Genomic DNA, 19191 nt, shown 5'->3' with positions numbered 1-19191 from the left:
GAGTTAGCCATAGGTATTACTGTAGGATACAGATGGCATATTTACATACTGCAAAATACACTGAAGTTCTCCAATTGGAAATACTAATAATTTGCAGTCTGAAAATGATAGTTCGTGGAGGTGGCTCTGAAACAGGGTAAAACATTTATTTGAATTTTAAAAATACAGAAGAAAATATAAGAGTAAGGGACGAATAGGATAGTTTGCATTATTTCTTACGGAGTTTACTGGATCACTGAAAAGTGAATTCAAAATACATCCTTATCTCTCAATATTTATTACAAATGCACATTTCATGTTATTATTATTATATATATTTTTAAAAAGATTTATTTATTTATTTTATTTATTATTTTTGGCTGCGTCAGGACTTAGTTGCGGCACATGGACACTTCGTTTTGGTGCGCGGGCTTCTCTTTAGTTGTGGCGTGTGGGTTTTCTCTTCCCTAGTTGTGACACGCAGGCTCCAGGGCGTGTGGGCTCTGTAGTTTGCGGCCCGCAGGCTTTCTAGTTGAGGCGCGCAAGCTCAGTAGTCATGGCATGCGGGCTTAGCTGCCCCGCGGCATGTGGGATCTTAGTTCCCTGACCAGGGATCGAAGCTGCGTCCCCTGCATTGTAAGGCAGATTCTCTACCGCTGGACCACCAGGGACATCCCTCATGTTATTATTAATATGAGATTTAAAAAATAAATCTGTACATTTCATTGTAGGTATAAAATTTTGTTCATTAGCATAATTCTAGTGTTCAACCTTCCAAAGTCTCCTGAGAAATTAAAGGCCAGTTTAAAACAGTTTACAGTTTGAAAACAGTAAAAACATTTTCATATAATAAACACATTTATTTCCAACCAGCAACATTTGTTCTGTCCATTCATTAAAGGGAAAAATTAGCATTTAGAAAATATACTTTCATGCATTTTTTCCCAAATATGTATTTATAACAATTTTAAAACTTTTTTCATTGCATACTTACCCGTATTTGTCTTCATTCTGTGTTGTTTTGGAGGCTTCCTTATGGATGGAAATCGAAAGGCATAGAAGCTGGGCAGTTGTAGAATAGTTTTCAAGCAATAGCATCTGGTTTCTTGGCAATCATCATGGGCCAAGGCAAGGCAGCCCTGGCATATCTCCAGATTTTCCTGTGGGTATTGCTGAGGGATTTCCAGGTCTGCCATGTTGTTGTAATGGTGTTTCCTAGAAACCCAGAAACTCAGAATGGAATCCAAAGTCTGTCTGATAGTACACAAAGTCTGCATGATCTGGCCCCCTTGCTATCTTTTTGACACCTGACCTATTACCCTTTGCCCAGCTCACTCAGCTGTAGCCACACTGGCCTCCTTGCTGTTTCTCAAACATTCTAAGCACAAGCACACCCTTGGCCTTAGGACTTTTCACCTGTCCTTTGCTTCTGCCTGTGATGCTATCCCCAGATAATGACCTGGTTTGCTCCCTCACTTCTTTTGGGTCTGTATTCAAATGTCGTCTTCTTTTAGTTTTTCTGACCTCCTCTATATTTCTTGCATAGTACCTGGCCAGTAGTAGCCACTCAATAAATAGTTTTTGAATGAGCTTGAACTGAAATTCACCTTTCAGTTACAAAGAAACAATGCTTTTAAGTATTGGGAACCTAACATATATTCATTTACTGAAAGTATTTTATTAAACTCAGCACATGCACTCAAATATATATACCCACTGAAAAATTCCTTGTGACTTAGTTTATGGGAAATAATGCTTGGATTTCAAATCCAACTTCTGGACTCATTGATGAGTATTTATATCCTGTTGGTACAGTCAAGATGCATTTGTTTAAGACTTCTCTGATGAGCTACGGCTTTGCGACTAGAGAGTTAAGGGAGCATTACAAATGCAAGCTGTACCACTTGGAGCACATTCAGAGCTGGATCTCTTCAGCATTGCCTGCCCAGCTCTTGGAAACAGAGGAAAACAGTAAGATTCATTCCCATAATGCCGATTTCCAACTGCCCTCATTATCACCTCTTCGAATATCTTGCTTCAAGAACCAAATTACCAATTGTTTCAATGACTGCACTTTTATTTCTGTAAATAAAGCATTATGTATTTACATATTTTATTTAGCACCCTGAAAGAAAAGATACTTGGAAGAAGCAGCGAGAGATTGAGTTTTCTTGCTAAAACTATTGGGGGTGGATTTGTTTATTTTTAGTTATTTGCACTGTGCAACTATGTTCCATAAGGAAATGCTCTTCTGCGTGCATTCCAATATAATTGGTGCAATCAGAGAATGAATTCTGATTATTTTTTTTTTCATGGCAGACGACAGGGTGCTCTGTTATTTGATGGATTCCCAATTTTTAAAAATACTCTTTTTGTTCAAGGGTAGGACCTTTGACCTGAGCCTCTTTCCTATTCTTTTTTCTGTTTTTCACAGCTTCTCCTCTCCTCCACACCCAACGTATTCCCCCTATTCCCCGTCCCATTAGCACAATGAGTTATGTCAGAGGAGCAAGCTACTCAGTGCTTGGGAAAATAGGCAAGATGATCTCTAGCCAGGAAAACTCTTTTTTCAATTCATTTTTCTTTACTTGACATTCTTGAGCCGGCTGCAGGGGATAATGAAATGAATTAAACAGGTCTTGGCTCTCCAGTGGCTTACAGTCAATGCTTGTCCCATTTTTCCCTTGGTTTTTTGTGGGAAGACAAATGGCAGAAGTCTCAAAGGGGGTGAAATAGGTCTGCTCTCACCTGAGACAAATTTGTCCCTTTATTTATTTTTGCATAAACTTTAATTTTAAACACCTGTAGAAACCTTACTGTAATTATAATTAACCTAATTACTATGGTTGCATTTTAAAATGTGTACATTTTAAGACAAATATTAAAATAAAATTCTACAACATAAATCATTCTTGGGTGCCCAATGATGACTTTTTAAGTACATGTAGGATGAATTTCTCTTTAAATCTTAGGGGAATGGTGGAAAAACATCCCTTTTATGTAGTCCAAACTAAAAGCTCTGATAGAAAGTACAAACTCTATTTGCAGTTAGTTCCCCAAGAGAACAGAACACAAAGAGAAATGAGTCCTTGTGAACACCAAATGGGGAAAATAGGGAAGCTTGGGTTCTAGATTTCTTTCTACCCACTGCTCACAAGTTGGTATGCTTATGCGAATCACTTCCTTTTCTAGGCTTTAGTTTTCTTCATCTGTAAAGCAAAAGGATTGGATTAGATCACGTGTACAATTCTTCCTTCTGCTAACATTGTGTTATCTGGTGTTTCTTTGCAAGAAAATCAATGCATTACATGGTGAATTCACATGCTTATTGGTCCAAAAAGACAGAAATGAAGAGAACTGACCTCCATCTCTGGGGTTCTTTGTGGAGAGGGTGTGAGGAAAAGTATACTAAGAAAATGGTGTGGGCAGAAATTATAGTAATTTTAAGAAGACAGAGACAAGGTAAGTGAAGGGGTTTTAATGGTTCATGTTAACAGAGCATCTATTAATTGTCAGGCATTAAGTTAGGTGCTAGGGACATAAAAGCAAATAAGACAGTTATTCCCTTAAGGAGCTCATAATTTGGTGAAAGGACACAGAGATAGAGAATGACTATAGTGGGAACACAAAGGAGGCAGTGGTCACATAAGTCTTTAAGGAGAAGGTGATTTTTGAGTTGAGACTCAAAAGATGAGTAGAATTATGATAAACAAGAGGGGTTAATAGGAAAGGAAAATATGGCAATAGAAAAATATGCAGGAGGGGCAAGGAGATTAACTTGGAAATTAACCCAATATGTGACAAGTGGGAGTAGTAGTTCTTCCCCTATTCCTCCTCTCACCTCCTATCCTCACAGCCAATTTTCTTTGGTATCAAATATTAGGGGTATAGCTAAACAAGTACCTTCTATGCTGAAAACAAGGACTTCAGTTCTTTCCTTCCATAAAACCACAGCTATATTTCCTGGATCATTTTGTTGACATTGGAGGTTTATGAGAAGTAAAAGTATTTGTGATCGCCTTCAAATTATTTTTAAGCTCACTCCCCCACCCCTCTTTCAGTCTGTAGTGACTTGTTACTGACACAGTTTCTTCCCTGTGCTGAACAAGCACTAAATCAAGCTGCTTAATTACCCCTGTCTCCGTTTCACCTTCTCACAGCCTCACAGCTGAACTTATCCAGCTTTATAGCATGCCTTGCTTGGTAGGCAGAGGAATGGTCATCAGTATTGTTTTGAGAGGGTAACAAAATCCAGGATATCCCTGGAGAACTGAGCCAGGCTTGGGGCCCCGTGTTAGGCAGCATCAATCAAGTAAATAATGACATTTTCTTAAGGTTGCCCCCTTACCCACCCTGCTTGTTTCTCCAACATTTCCTTACTGTGCCCCTGAGTGGTGCCAGGCAAACACAGCAACAGCATCTGAGTTAACCTGGGCTAGAGGCCTGGGGTTCTCAGATATTACTTGGAACCATAGCAAATCAGGTAAATACAAAGGTGAGAGTTGAAATCTTCAAGTTAGTGCCTATTGAATCTGTTTTTATAGAATAGCATTTTTCTCTTTTCTTCCTTTCTTCATTATCTACCAATAGGCAAGTTGTATTTGAGGGAGAATTTGTTTTTCTTTCTCTCTGGGTCAGATTCCGACAGGCCACTTTAAAATGCCCTTTCTAATTGGAATGACAAAACACAGGAGAATTTACTCCAAAGAGAATACAGCAAGTGAAGTTGTGCCTGCTTTTTTACTTTGGTTTCCATGTACTAGAGCACACTGGTGCCAATTTAAAGCCCCTGTCAATTTCTCTTTTTATCAAGTTCTCCTATTTCTACCCATAGTCTGCATTGTTCTTTTTACTTTATCAGTCTGGTAAACATATGTCACTAGGGTATTTCAGGTGTCTTCTATTATGGCTCAAAGATTGGTTGGAGAAAGGAGTTTAGCTAAAAATTGTGCCCCTTGCTCCTTCAAGGTGGCTGGTAGTACCCTTAACTCTTCTTTCTCCATTTGAGGATTGTGAAATGCCATTTTAGAAAAAGTAGCTGTAAGACATCTGGAAGATGTCAAAAGAGCTCAGAAGAGCAGCAATATCAGAATCTCTCTTCTTGGACAATGATTCTTGTCTGGTGGTTAGGAATAGGGAATGCGTTTCATTGTGATTCACTGTATAGCTTATTTTAACATATAAAAGCAGAAAGCGCATGGGCTTTAAAGTGAGACTGACTCTAAAATAGATAATAATTCCTATCATATATAACTATTTTGAAGATGAAATAAAATAATAAAGGTAAAATACCTAGCACAGTACCTGACTGAGCTGGTGCTCAATATATGTTTGTTGAATTAACACACGAATGAATGGGGGTGATGACTGGATGAGTGATTATGTGAAAATCACGTGATTATGAGAATAAAAGGCCTTTCACCTTTTTTTTATGGTGCTCTCCTTTGGAGATCTGATGTGATTTTATCACAGAAAGCAGGTATAAAAGAATATGTATTTCACATTATGGGAAATATTAGATACACTGTGACACCATCCATTATAATTTGATGTAAATTTGACTCCTTGGGGGGAAAAAGCATGCCTTTCTTCCCAAATACAATAGTGTTGTAAAATGACCCTGACACAAAACATTTCTTAGGTCTTGGCCATAGGCCAGCGTGTGTACTCAAAGACATTCAAGAATTTTACCATAAGGCTGAGTTTGGTTGGTAGAACCAACTGTTTTGTGCTGAATCTAAGCAGACTTAGTTATTAAAGTGTCACTAGAATCCAAGGCTAGTCTCAGGACACAGAACTCCAGAAACACTACTAGAGGTAATATGTATTTGTGGGCTTGTGAGGTCTTCATAGGACTTTCTTAATCCTATGCTTAAAAGATTGGTCAATGAATTAGTGATAAAGCATAGAAGAGAGTCTTTGTGTCTTGGTTCTAGTTCATTGCTCTTTCTAGGTACTTCTCTTTTGGGGATAAAGTCTGAAATTATTAATGTGGCCTAATAAGACCCTACCCCTCTTTCGCCTCTTCTCATGCCACTCTATGCTCACTCAACAGTCGCGCCATGTTGGCCTTTTCTAAGTTCATCGAAAAACGTTACCTTCTTTCCTGCCTCAGAGCCATAATAATTGATGTGTCTTCTTTTTGGAGTGTTCTTTACCAACCTTTCCACATGGATAGTTGGTAAAGCATTACTTCCTTAGAGAAGCTACTCTGATTCTTGTAGTCCTTCAGACTACATTAAATACCTTTGTTAGACAGCCACTTGACATTCTATATTTTTCTTTCTCAGCACTTACTCTAACTGTAATTCCTAGTTACTACCTAAGCATTTATTTAATACCTCCATTAAGGCAGGGACTATTTCTGAGTTGCTTGTTGTTGCACTTCCATTGTTTTGCATAGTGTTTAGTTAATAGTACACATTTAATAAAGATTTGCCATTGAAAATTTCGTCTGTACTGGAAATGTGCTTGAAAAGTACCAAGGTTGGTTCATATATCCATTTCTACTTTAAATGATAATGCTGGAATGAGAGCTAGAGAATTCTTATTCTAGCTCCAGTACTAACTATACGATCTTGGGCACGCTACTTCTGTTCTCTAGACCTCAGCTCATCAGTGTAATGAAGAGGTCAGACGAGACTAAATGATCTGTTAAGCCCCTTTCAATTCCAGGTACTAAGTATGTTATTGTTCAGCTTACCAAAATTTTAATGCTGGCTACTTTATTAAAACTGAACTAATAATAAAGGTAGGATATTTTTTAGCCATAAAATAGTAAAAGCATTTCTTAAAGTGCTCCTATAAAATATGAGTGATTTTATAATTTTGAAAAATATTTAACAAGGCTCATTTTTACATGTATGCACTGCATGTCTTTATATATATTTTGGATAAAGAGACAATTCAATATCCCAAACAACCACTGAACATTTTTCAAAATTGAAATGGAAAAACCTATACTTACAAAAACAGTCTTCACCAAAGTTTAAATGTTTATAGGACTTTGGCTAAGCCTGTTATAAGTTTTACTGCATTGTTGATTTTTTAAACCTCAGTGTTGTTTGGAAATTAATATTCATTATCATCGTCATTATGACTATGAACTGTGTCCTGAGAATCTTACATGGAATGACATTTTTGTAAACACTTATGTAATAGTTAATCAGAGTTTAACCTTTTTCCTTCCTAAACCATTAGTTTGCAAAGGAGTTTTCTAACTTAAAGCTATTTATTTGAATAGTATTTTATGTTCTTTCAGAAAAGGATGCGGTAGCATTTAGGGAAACTTTAGATTTATAAGTAACTAGGCTGAGAAGAAAAATTAGTACTACAATTTGTGTTAGAAAAGTGTAAGATGGGTTAGTGAAGCTAGCAGTTATTGAGGAGCTATCTAGTCAACATTCTAAAAATGACTTCAAGAGAATAATTTCTTGTAAAACAGTATAATTTAATTTGCACTGAATTTATTTTCCTTTTATTTCTTAAAACTCAACACCATAAAATTATTCATTACATTTACAATAAATATAATCGTATACCACTGCTGTTGCCTCATTTATAGAGAGAATATCTCTCCTCCCTAACATCCAGGGATTTTATATATGGCACATTAATTCAGAAAATATTGATTGGTTATCTCTTATTTGCAAATCACTATTGTTGATGCTAGGCATTCAAAAATAATTAGGTTGATCGTGACTTCAGTAAGCTTACAGTCTATCAAGCATGATAAGACATGTGCATAACTAAACACAAAGTTAAAAAAAGTGATAAGCATTGCAGGAAAGGTGAAAATCAAGTGTTAAGGATCTTTATCTTACATGTCCTCCAGAGCGATATGCTTGTTCCAAGACTTTGAATCCTCCTCAGCTCCTAATACAGAGCCTGGCATATGGAACATATTCAATTAATGTTCGCTTAGAAGATGAGCTATTTGTGAAATTGTTCTGTAAACCTATGCCTATTCAATGAATGGCATTCTTTTCTCCAAGTCAGATCTAAAGTCTTCAATCTGAAAAGCTCTATACTTCTATCTAAACTAATATATTTTGTTAGAATGTGAAAATTTTTATTTTCATGAGCACTTTCTATCTTTACATTGGACTCTAATTTCTGATTTCTATTTCAAGGCTCATTCTACTAAATCTTATCTGATATTCTACTGTCCAGTTTACCCAGGTCTGTGAGTTTTACAGGCTGTGGCTATGCTTCTTCCTGCCTCTAACATATCAGTAACCAGAAGGCACAAGGAATTCCAAGGAATCAACAATTCTAAGGCACCTTGCCTCTCTTAGGTACAAGCCTTTAGAACGGGATGTAAAATAGATGATTGTCGAAACTTTAGTGGAAGCAATGAACGCTACTCTGTTTCTCCAAGGCAACTGTATTGTTCAATTATTTTGAAGGATTTCTGAATTTAGTCAGCCTTTTAAAAAATAGATTTGTGTCCAAAGATTTGTTTTTCTGCTTTTCTTCACTAGTTGAAGTTCCTTGAAGGACTCAAGATTGAGTAAAATTGACTTTCTTCTGATCTTGTGAATCATGAGGTAAAATGAAGGCATAAATGATGTCTAAGGACTCTTGCCTCTCGAAGATTTCCTGACTCTTTAATACTCAATAGTAAGGCATATTGGTCATGATACCAGCCACCATATAGCCAGTACTTTTCCCCTCCATTCAGTGTAGAACTTTTCTTCACCGGCTCAGCATCCACCCCCCACCCCCGCGCCCCGCCCCCTTTGAAGACACCTGGCTGAATTTTAAAGGGAAAAGATATAAAAGGAAACAAGGAAAAAGGAAACACGATAGTCCTTTCTTTCTCCCGAAGTTCTAGCAGTTTGACTGACTCTTACTTGTGAATTTTTCTTGCCACTGAGTCATTGCACATACAGAATTATGAAACTTTAATTTCTTTAGAGGCTTGTTATATTAGAAAAATTGTTCCAAAGAAAGCAACAATCATGACATAGGCACATCTGGCTCTTGCAAATTATTCTTTATTAAGCTTTCATTTAATTATATGTGCTGAAAGGTCTGTTTTTGATTACTGTAATTTTTTTTATTTGTCCATCTGAATGATAGTAATGCTGGAAATTACATACAAACCACCTGTTTTTTCTCCCCTACTAATATGTCAAAGTTTGAGCTATTTTCTCTGTGGTTAATGAACTAGGAAGCTTTCTATTTATTATGATAGAAATATGACTATCAAGGTAGTCATAATCTTGACGGCTTAATTCTTGATGATAAGAAGAAAAGAAGATATTTGAATGGCATTTTCAAGCATGAAACTGTGTTAAAATTGAGGTATCTGAATTCTGGTTAGCCATAGCAGATTAACACATTCATTTATCACCAATTTCATCCCAAAGCTAATAAATCTACAGTTAAGGATTTCACATCCTGTGCTAGGAAAAAGAAGCTTGATTTTTTTTCCCCCACAAATCTGGCTATATTCTCTTTCGGATTATGTTATATGCTGCATAGAAATAAGACCCCGAGGAAGGAGGGACTGCCTTTGGGCCTCAGGGGTCTTGAGGGCAGCACTCTTCTCATCCAGAAGGGTCAGCATCCCCAGAGAAGTTTAGTCAGTATTGGATTAGAATGATGTTCTTCCAGAAATCCCTAGGAAAGTTTAGATCAGTTGCTTAGTTTATGAATATTAAAATTACATGAATGGACATACCGACTTTTAAAGCACTTTTATGAAGATTTTAGGTACTAGGAAGAATATTTGAGACCATTTAGTCAAATTCCTTTTTGTATGATTGAAGACATTGAGTTCTAGAGCAATTCAATCCTTTGTTTAGGGTCATAAACATATTTCTAGAAGGACCAGGAACAGAATAAGGACTCCCATATCATTGCTCTTTCTTTCTGTTATACTGTTTATTCTCTTTTATTTTCCTCTTTAAAAATAGTGAAAGAGAAATTGCAAGGCTGTCAGAGAAACAATTATCTAACAATACGGTAAGTTTTTTTTGAAACTCCATTTCAGCTGCATTTAAAGAGATGATGTTTGTCTTCCCTCTTTTGCAGCAGCTCTATGCCGCTCAGCTGGCCAGCATGCAGGTGTCACCTGGAGCAAAGATGCCATCAACTCCACAGCCACCAAACACAGCAGGGGCAGTCTCACCTACTGGGATAAAAAATGAAAAGAGAGGGACCAGCCCTGTAACTCAAGTTAAGGTATTTGCTTTGCAGGATTACGGAAACAGTTTGGAAAATAGCTTCGCAAGAAAGGTAGTGAACCAGGCTGTGTTGGGAATAAACGGCAGGAAGCAAAACAGCCTAAAGGAACCCCAAAATGCTCCTCTTTATTGTAAATTTCATGATTGAGCACTGAGAAACAGGTGTTTCCCTTTTGATAACAATAGTGCCATATTGTGAGATCTTCACCTATATCTGCACACTTACTTCTCAAGAGTTTTTCCCCTTTGGATTCTGGTGTTTATTTTTTAATGTTCATTGGCATGAATGGCCATGGTTTTATTACCAGTCTTTGTCATAGTCTTGTGACACTTCTCTCTAACTTCCTTAAACAGGTGGGGAGCCAACTTACAGTGCTAGAGGAGGAGGATCTCAAAACTTTAGATTGACAAAATAGAACCCAGTGCTGAACTTTATATGGTTTGTTGATAAAGGTCTCTCTCCTTCAAAAATAGTTATAAATGTGGGCTCTGAGGAATGAGTTGTGTCATAACCTAATCATGCTTTGATGCCATATATAGTTGTGATAGGATAAACAGGATTGCCCGAGTTATGACTGAAACATTAACAGATCCTTTCCTCACTGATTTTCAGTGTCTTAAAATGGGGTAGCCAGGAGGTGCTTGGTGACAGAGGGGAATTGATGATCCAGTCTAACTTTGTGCTGCAGCTGGTACTTATAGGTTTTTGTGATTGCCTTTGCTTGCTGTATTGAATTCACAAATTCAGACAGCTCAAAGAAACAATTGTTTTGTATCACTGACTTACCTACTCTGCGGGATATGTTAAGCACAGATGTATTATTGTCATGTGCCCAAAGTACTGCACTTGGAGAAATTTTGCAATTATTTTTAACTCATTACATGGGAAACATCTAAGGCCAACAAAACAGCATTGAAGGCCACAAAATTACTGAAATTGTTTTATTTTCTAAAACTTGCAGATAGGGACTTTGAGATTTCAGAAAAGCCCTTAAAAAATATGGATCCCAAATACCAAAGATAAAAAAAGTAAACATAATTAGGACGGATATTCTGCCAGTGCCCACCCAAAGGAATTAATTTAATGCCCCCATGCCTTTAGATTCTCCAAAGAAGTAGATGAACATTTATGCTTTGTTGTTAGAAATATTGAGATATGACAATAGGCGGTTTACATTTAATAAGATAGTATTAACTTATGGAAACAGACTATTTATTTTGTGTTCCAAGAGTTTCTTTTTGTGAATAAGAGAACACTACCACTCAAAGCAAGGCACTTTGTTTAATTATAGTTGTTGGAGTATAAGCATATCAAACATCAGTGACTTGAGGTATTGAGTATTAGATATTTTAACATGAAAAAGTCATTTTATAAGTGGGTTGGCCAAATGGAACTACACCAAACCAAGCCTTTACTGGATGAGTAAAATGTTCCCTGGTTAGATTCAAGTTTATATTTGCTTTTACCATTCCAGCTTTGTGGGCCAACTGAATTTTATTACTCACTTGACCACATGCAAATTCTTAGGGAGTTCTCTATATAATCTGACTTGACTGTACTTTATGTTAATAACAAAGGAGGCATTTATTATACTTATTAGATTGTTTATTGTATGTGTGAGTAAAAATATATAGACCAAGACATAAAGCAAATGTTTTAAATTTTTAAAATAGCTCCTACCTATTATTACAGAAGTTCTGAAAATAATCTTATATTTTGCAATTGAAAAAATTATGGTCACTAAAATATTTCATGTTTCTCTCTGTAGTCATTCTTTCCCTCTGTATATAACACGACTATGTGACATAGGGCATTGTTAGCTGAAGGTAACAAAAATAAAAATAGACGGTCTTCCTTTCCTTTTTTCCCCCAGAATTTTTATTTGCTATAGTTGTCAACATCAGCAGTCACGATGTTTCTGTTCAAATGTCAGTTCTGTTGCTTTTACTAGATGTGTCACCTTGGGCAAGTTACTTCTTTCAGCCTTAGTTTTTGCCTCTGTAAAATGGAAGTTAATATTTTTACGGGTCTTAAATGAGATAACACATCTTCTAGAATATAGTGACTATTCCATAAATGTTAGTATAGCGATGACGTTGATGATAATCTGATGCTAATAAAGAAGATGGTGGTGGGTGGTAGTAGTGGTTGTAACTGAAATATCTGGTTGTATACCGAGAGAGATCCTGAAAGAAACCTAGAAGATTTCCATTTTAAACCATTATGGAGGAACAGGGATTTACTTACTCTCCAAACTTAAACAAGTAAAACTCAAGACACAATATATAAAACAGTAGTTTCAGACATTTCCAATAGGAGTACAGGACAGTGACCCCTGATAGAAGAGAAACAAGTGAGGCAAGCACTACAGTTGTTCCAGCTTACTGTCTAGAGAGAACTTCCAGGCAATAGTGCGGGGGCGGGGGGGTTGTGGGAGGGGACGTGTAGCCACATGCAGCTTGGAAGGCTTCCCGAGTAGAAAGACAAGAGTTCAGAGTTTAAGGATGCCAAGTAGATGGAACTTGTGAGGTAGAGTACCAGCGGAGGGAGCTGTATAGAGAGAGAGAGCACTGGAAATCTGCAGAAGGTTCCCCTGTATTTAGCTGAGTACTGATCAGCATATGCATGTGAGGAAACTCTCTGAGGCCAGGGAAAAAGACCAGATGTAGCAGACAAAACCATTGCAAGGTTCATAAAGAACTGAGAATGATTTGTGTTCCCACTGGCCAGATTGGAAAGATCACTTGACACATGGGCACCAAGTAGAGTCCCCAGCAGGGTATTACCTCACTAGTGGGGCCAGATTATCCCTAGATTAATGACTGCTCTGGACCTGCCTAACAAAGCTTAAAAGTAAGCCTAGTAAGGCTTTCCGTGTCTCAGAACAAAGTCCACAAATATTTAAAGGAATATACAAACTATGAAACCCAACACTGTAAAATTCACAATGTGGAGCATGTATTCAATAATTACCAGGCTTCCATAGAAGCAAAAAAATATGAACAATGATGAAAAGAATAATCAATCATTAGAAACAAACCCCAAAATAACACAGATGATAGAATTAGTAGATAAGACAGTAAAAACAGCTCTTACAAGGGACTTCCAACTATAGCCAAGTGAAGAGGTAAGCATATCTGCTCCTGTTCACCCACAAAGTTTCTCTTGGGCCAGGACAGGCTGTGAGGACCAACAACAGGCCTGCCATTGTGGAAAGGGACTGATTTGACTGGGAGTTAATAGGTGCTTCCCATGCTCAGTGGCATTGTTGGTGGAAATGGCAACTATTGAATTATAAGAATAAATAATAAATTAGAATATACAGTCATACCTTTTTTATTTATTTATTTTTTATAAATTTATTTATTTTTATTTTTGGCTGTGTTGGGTCTTTGTTGCTGTGCGCGGGCTTTCTCTAGTTGTGGAGAGTGGGGGCTACTCTTCGTTGCGGTGCGCGGGCTTCTCATTGCGGTGGCTTCTCTTGTTGCAGAGCACAGGCTCTAGGCACGTGGGCTTCAGTAGTTGTGGCGCATGGGCTCAGTAGTCATGGCTCGCGGGCTCTAGAGCACAGGCTCAGTAGTTGTGGCACACAGGCTTAGTTGCTCCGCGGCATGTGGGATCTTCCTGGACCAGGGCTCGAACCCATGTCCCCTGCATTGGCAGGCAGATTCTTAACCACTGTGCCACCAGGGAAGTCCCATAACCTTTTTTATTGAGCTTCATTTTATTGTGCTTCACAGCTATTGCACTTTTTACAAATTGAAGGTTTGTGGCAACCCTGCATAGTCAGATGATGGTTAGCATTTTTTTAGCAATAAAGTATTTTTTAATTAAGGTATATACGTTGTTTTTTTAGACATAATGCTATTGCACACTTAATAGACTACAGTAGTGTATAAACATAACTTTTATATGCACTGGGAAAATTCATGTGACTAGCTTTATTGTGATATTTGATTTACTGCAGTGGTCTGGAACCAAACCCATAATATATCTGAAGTTTGCCTATATTCAAAACTGAGTAAAACCAGGTGTTATAAACTCCATATATTCAAGAATGTAGAGGAAAACATGAACATTATAGGACAAGACATGGAAAACTTATATTGAATGTCTGGAGATGAAAAATACAGTGTTTGAGATGAAAAGTACTCTGGATTAGTACTGATTTGGAATAGCAAGAGATTAGATATTATAGAAGAAAAGACTAGTGAACTTGATGACATAACAATGAAACTGTCCAAAATGAAATACATAGAAAAAAGACTATCAGTGCTGTGGAACATCAAATGGCCTCATATATGCAAGTGGAGCCCCAGGAGGAGAAGGAAGGGACAGAAAAATATATTTGAAGAAGTAATGGCTGAAAATTTTCCAGATTTGAGGAAAACTCTGAACTCAGGTATCTTATGAAGCTTGGTAAACCCCAAGTAAAAGAAATGCGGAGAAAACTAACTAAATACCTAGCTTATAAATCACTATTATTTAGTTAGGAGTAAAGGAACTAACTAGTCTAATATCCTTTGAGTTCAGAGCAAAGGCAAGTAAATTGTAATTAAGCACATCAGATAATTTCGACATTTGTAATGGATACAACTATGTTTCCTGAGAACCTATCCTATATCTGGATAGAGATAAAAGTGCATTGCACCATAGATGTGCCAGATTACTTATTTCCTACCAAGACAAACAAACAAACAAAACAGCAGAATAAAGCTAGGGTATCCCTACATTATCAAATGACTTATTTTAGCTGATAGTTCAGTAGAAAAAGAGCCTGGGATTTGGAGCCCAATAAACTATAATTCAAATTTTGTCCCTCCATGTATGACTTTGGACAGTCATTTTATCACTCTGACTGCTTCTTTCTTTGTAAATTTAGAATACTACTGCCCAGCCTCATAGAGTTATTGGTAGTTAAATGAGCTAATACTTGTGAAAATGTCTAGCACGGTGTTAGTACATAAAGGCTCCTCTGTGCATGTTATTTTCATTTTCTCTTTCTAACCCTCCTTCCTGAGTACTGTTTTCTGGCATCCCTTTTTGTTCCCTCTTAAACAGTGACCATTAGTACTGGAAGAGACCTTAGAGATCAGCTAGAATCAGACCCTTTTTTCTATAGATGAAGAAATTGAGCCCAGAGAGGTCACATGTTTGCCACAGGGGAGAAAGTTCAGTTTCCAAGCTCTACTGTGTGTTTTAAACAATAACTAAAAGCAAGTTCTCTGTGTCTTCTCAGAAGCAAAACAGGAGTTAACATTTGCTGACAATTTTATTTTAAACACAATAATGCAGATCTTAAAACTGAACATTTAAATGAATATGCTCATATTACAATTAAATTTCTAGAATGATGGAAGTGTTGTTAAGGGTGTTCTATGGCAGGATAAATGAAACAAAATAAAGTTGAGGAGCTTAGCTTTCAAGCTCCTGCTAAAACCAGAGTTACAAGCCAGGTATTTGAATACTGTGCTCAGTATAGAAAAACAGGCATCTTAAAATAGGCATTCTGTAAATATATGTAGCAAAGAATATAAAGAGACATCACTTTGGACATGAAAAATAAATTGTATATAGCATGGTATGTAAAACATAATTATAATGTGTGCTTGCTCTTTGCAAAAATTAATTTTAAACATAAATAGAGACCAGAATATAGACCATGAAGAGTGCCCACACCCAGAAAGCCACATAGAAGCCATGCTGTGGCATGCGGCTCCCTGGGCAAAGGCCCAAAAGAGCAGAGGAAGGCTTTGTGTTTCCATTTTTAAAGTACTTGCTATTGTTTGATTTAAAATATATATTAAAAAATTAGTGGCAGAGCCTATTTATAGTTCCAGGAACTTTTCAGAGAGAGTAACACAAAAGCACTACAGAGCTGCTGAAATTTTAAATAATTCTTTGTAAATGCCCTAGGTTAATTTAGATCCCTGAAAACACATTAGGAAATTAAGCTGTAATGTGAGCTAATTCAGATTTTAATTTGGCAAAAAGAATGATCCAACTACACAGTTAATGTAAATAGAAACATAACACAGGGAAATTAATGAGGTTTCCTTCTGATGAATCTTCAAGGAGGTAGATCATTAGCTTCTTTTGTTATTATTGTAGGAGAATGTGGCATTGTCTCTGAGGTATAAAATAACTGTGGCTAACTACGTGATAATGTGCTTCATTTTTTAAAACATAATTATTTATGGTAAACTCTTGTAGGACGAAGCAGCAGCACAGCCGCTGAATCTCTCATCCCGACCCAAGACAGCTGAGCCTATAAAGTCCCCAACATCTCCCACCCAAAGCCTCTTTCCAGCCAGCAAAACCAGCCCTGTCAACCTGCCTAACAAAAGCAGCATCCCCAGCCCCATTGGAGGAAGCTTGGGAAGAGGATCCTCTTTAGGTAAATGGAAAGGTCAACACCAGGAAGAGACTTACGAATTAGGTAAAAGAAAGCAAAACATGTTCACTGATGACTGATTCTTGTTTCCAAAGTGTTCCTTAGTCCAAGAAAAAAAAAAGTGAAAGTAAATAAAGTAAAAGTAAAATCTTTTCTACTGAAACATAACCCAGTTATGGTGTCTTGGGTGACTAGATCTTTTAGAAAAGGTTATAATATAAATCCTGCTGGGATGGGTTCTTCAGATGATGATGAGTTAGATCCAACACTCAGAGACTTAGAAATTTCTGTGTTTGGTCAGTGCTTTGCTGCTGAAGCAACTCTAGGCAGATTAAGAGTGAATGTGAACCCTCCAAGGGCCTAAAGGAACCTGGCCTAAAAGCTACCTGCCAAAAGTCCAAAATTTATTTGACATTTTATATTTTCTTTGTAAAATGTTTGTGAATTTTACATCTTATCCCATATCAGTTTTGCATTGAAACAAATATGAATGACACACTTTATTGACATCATATGAAATAAAGTTGATGTCTAGTAAGATATGTCATAGTGATCCTCTGCCTCCTTACATTCTCTGATGTATTGCCAGGTATCTCTAGGGATATTCGTACCCAGGTATGAGAAGTATAGAGAAAAAAATGGGATTTGGCATCAGGCAGACTTGGACTGAGAGAGAGCCTTTACTTACTAGCTATGTGACCCTGTAAAAATTATTTAATATTTTTGAACTCAGTTTCCTAATCTCTGGAAGGGAAATATTATTACCTAGCTCATAGGTTGTTATGAGAATTAAAAGAGAAAAATATATATAAAGTGCCTAACATGGTATCTGGCACCCAGAAGGCATGCAATTTAAAAAGGCTGGACAACCGAATAGCAGCACATTTACATATACATGTGGAATGAAACAGTAATCACGAAAGCACGTAGTAGCAGAGAGCCAAATAAATATGAACATTATTGTTACTATGCTCTATAAGTCTCTTAATTTTCAAATAAAGACACAAAATGTCAAAGGGATTAGGGACTAGAACTAGCATTTCTCCACCATATTACCTTCCTTGTGTTGTTGAATCCTATAGCCCGAATTGCTTCCTGTAATAAATAAGATAATGTGTAAGTGTAGCCATTTATAATTTAAAAAAACATTTTGGCTATTTTATCGCATTTGATTTTTCACAATAATCCAATGAGTTAGGTAGTATATTGTTATTACTCTCATTGTATAATAAATTGTGGTCTTACAGTTAAAATGACTTGCCCACAGCCATGTAGGTATTAATTAGCAGAGTCAAAACTAGAATCCAGGTCCTCTGACATATAACTCAGTGCTCTTTTTATAAACTCACAGTTGGAATATATGCTGAGCTATGCTGAATCTAAGTGAATCTTGTGATGATGAGATGTAAATCTTCCTCATTGAAATTGGGGACATTAGGATCCATACAGCAGCCTATTCTCTTTTTGAGTTAGGATGCCTCTTTCAGGGGCCCAGAGGTCTTCACTCCAAGTCAGTGGGATTGCTGTGGGAAAGAGAAATGAATCATTTCCAGCATGTGAATATGATTGCTGATTTGTTGGAAGTCGTGAGATGAGGGGAAAAAAAAGCCAACATGAGGATAAATAATAGGCTTGATCTTGAAATGGCCCTCCTATAATCCACTTCTGAATTTTGTTTGGAAAGCATTTGGTTTCTGTACTGAGCATTGTGAGGGACAAAGACGACTGTTTCACAGGCCCTGCTCTTATGGAGTTTATACCTCAGCAGAGCGTATTCTTTAGATCGTGAGCTAGAAATGAGCTGAAGTAATAGCTCTCTTATCCAGACAATACTGGATAGAATTGTTTTTTTAATCAGAAAAGCTTCAGAGCAAAAGATATGGGTTTTCTATATCCTAAAAAGTGGCTGTTTAACTTTCTAAAACTTTTCCATAGATAGTGTTGGTGATATTTTCTAAACTCAAGTACATGCACACATGCACTGCACACACATAGACGTGTGATGTGAGCTTGATTGTAGTCTGATTTCCTCTGTCCTTTCTGTCTCTGTGAGGTGTGTGCACACACACACAGATATACACACATACACACACACACATGCATGTGCTATGAAATGCTCATACCAGGATACATGCAAGCTGATCACATTAAACTTTATCACAGCAGCTGAAATCTATCAGCAAGCAATTGCCTTCTTTTTGCCTAAAATTAGAAAGCCTCATCTAAAGTATTAATTTTAACCTACAGTAAAATGCAAGATATGGAGGAAAATTAGTTTAATTTTGAATTTTGTCCTTCTGTGTTGCATGGAATATAATGAAAGTAAATGTTTTCACTTTATTTGAAGCTGTATACTGATGTGAAATCCATTCCCACACATACAGCCTCACTATCACGAAGACAGGGAACTGAGAGCAGTGGGTGTTCGGGTTGGGGGTAGGAAATGGGTTGTCATTCTCTTGGTAAGTAACTGAGGCAGCATGATGAGTAGAATGCTTCATTAACCAGCCAGCGATTGGGGAACAGAGAGTGCGGTATGTTCCTTCCCACCCCTTCTCTCCTGCAGTGGACATCTGAACACACAGATACAGATATCTGCTAAAGGACACATGTAGCCGCACAGA

The 19191-nt window shown here is 37.1% G+C and overlaps 1 protein-coding gene across 13 annotated transcripts in view; it reads left to right on the top strand.

Moving 5' to 3' along the window:
- Positions 1 to 19191, top strand: part of SOX6 (SRY-box transcription factor 6) — a 621895-nt gene that overhangs the window by 521389 nt on the left and 81315 nt on the right. For 8 of the 13 annotated variants that reach the window (XM_036861756.1, XM_036861768.1, XM_036861764.1 and 5 more), the window contains 2 exons: positions 10021 to 10170; positions 16387 to 16612. In XM_036861756.1, the coding sequence (XP_036717651.1) occupies positions 10021 to 10170; positions 16387 to 16612 (376 nt within the window). The remainder of the gene's footprint in view (positions 1 to 10020; positions 10171 to 16386; positions 16613 to 19191) is intronic. The other 5 variants (XM_036861767.1, XM_036861762.1, XM_036861760.1 and 2 more) reach the window with 1 other exon arrangement.

Source organism: Balaenoptera musculus, chromosome 8 (assembly GCF_009873245.2).
Source record: "Balaenoptera musculus isolate JJ_BM4_2016_0621 chromosome 8, mBalMus1.pri.v3, whole genome shotgun sequence".
Classification (NCBI taxonomy): domain Eukaryota; kingdom Metazoa; phylum Chordata; class Mammalia; order Artiodactyla; family Balaenopteridae; genus Balaenoptera; species Balaenoptera musculus.
The sequence above is the reverse complement of the archived record's forward strand: the minus strand, read 5'-3'. Positions and strand labels throughout refer to the sequence as shown.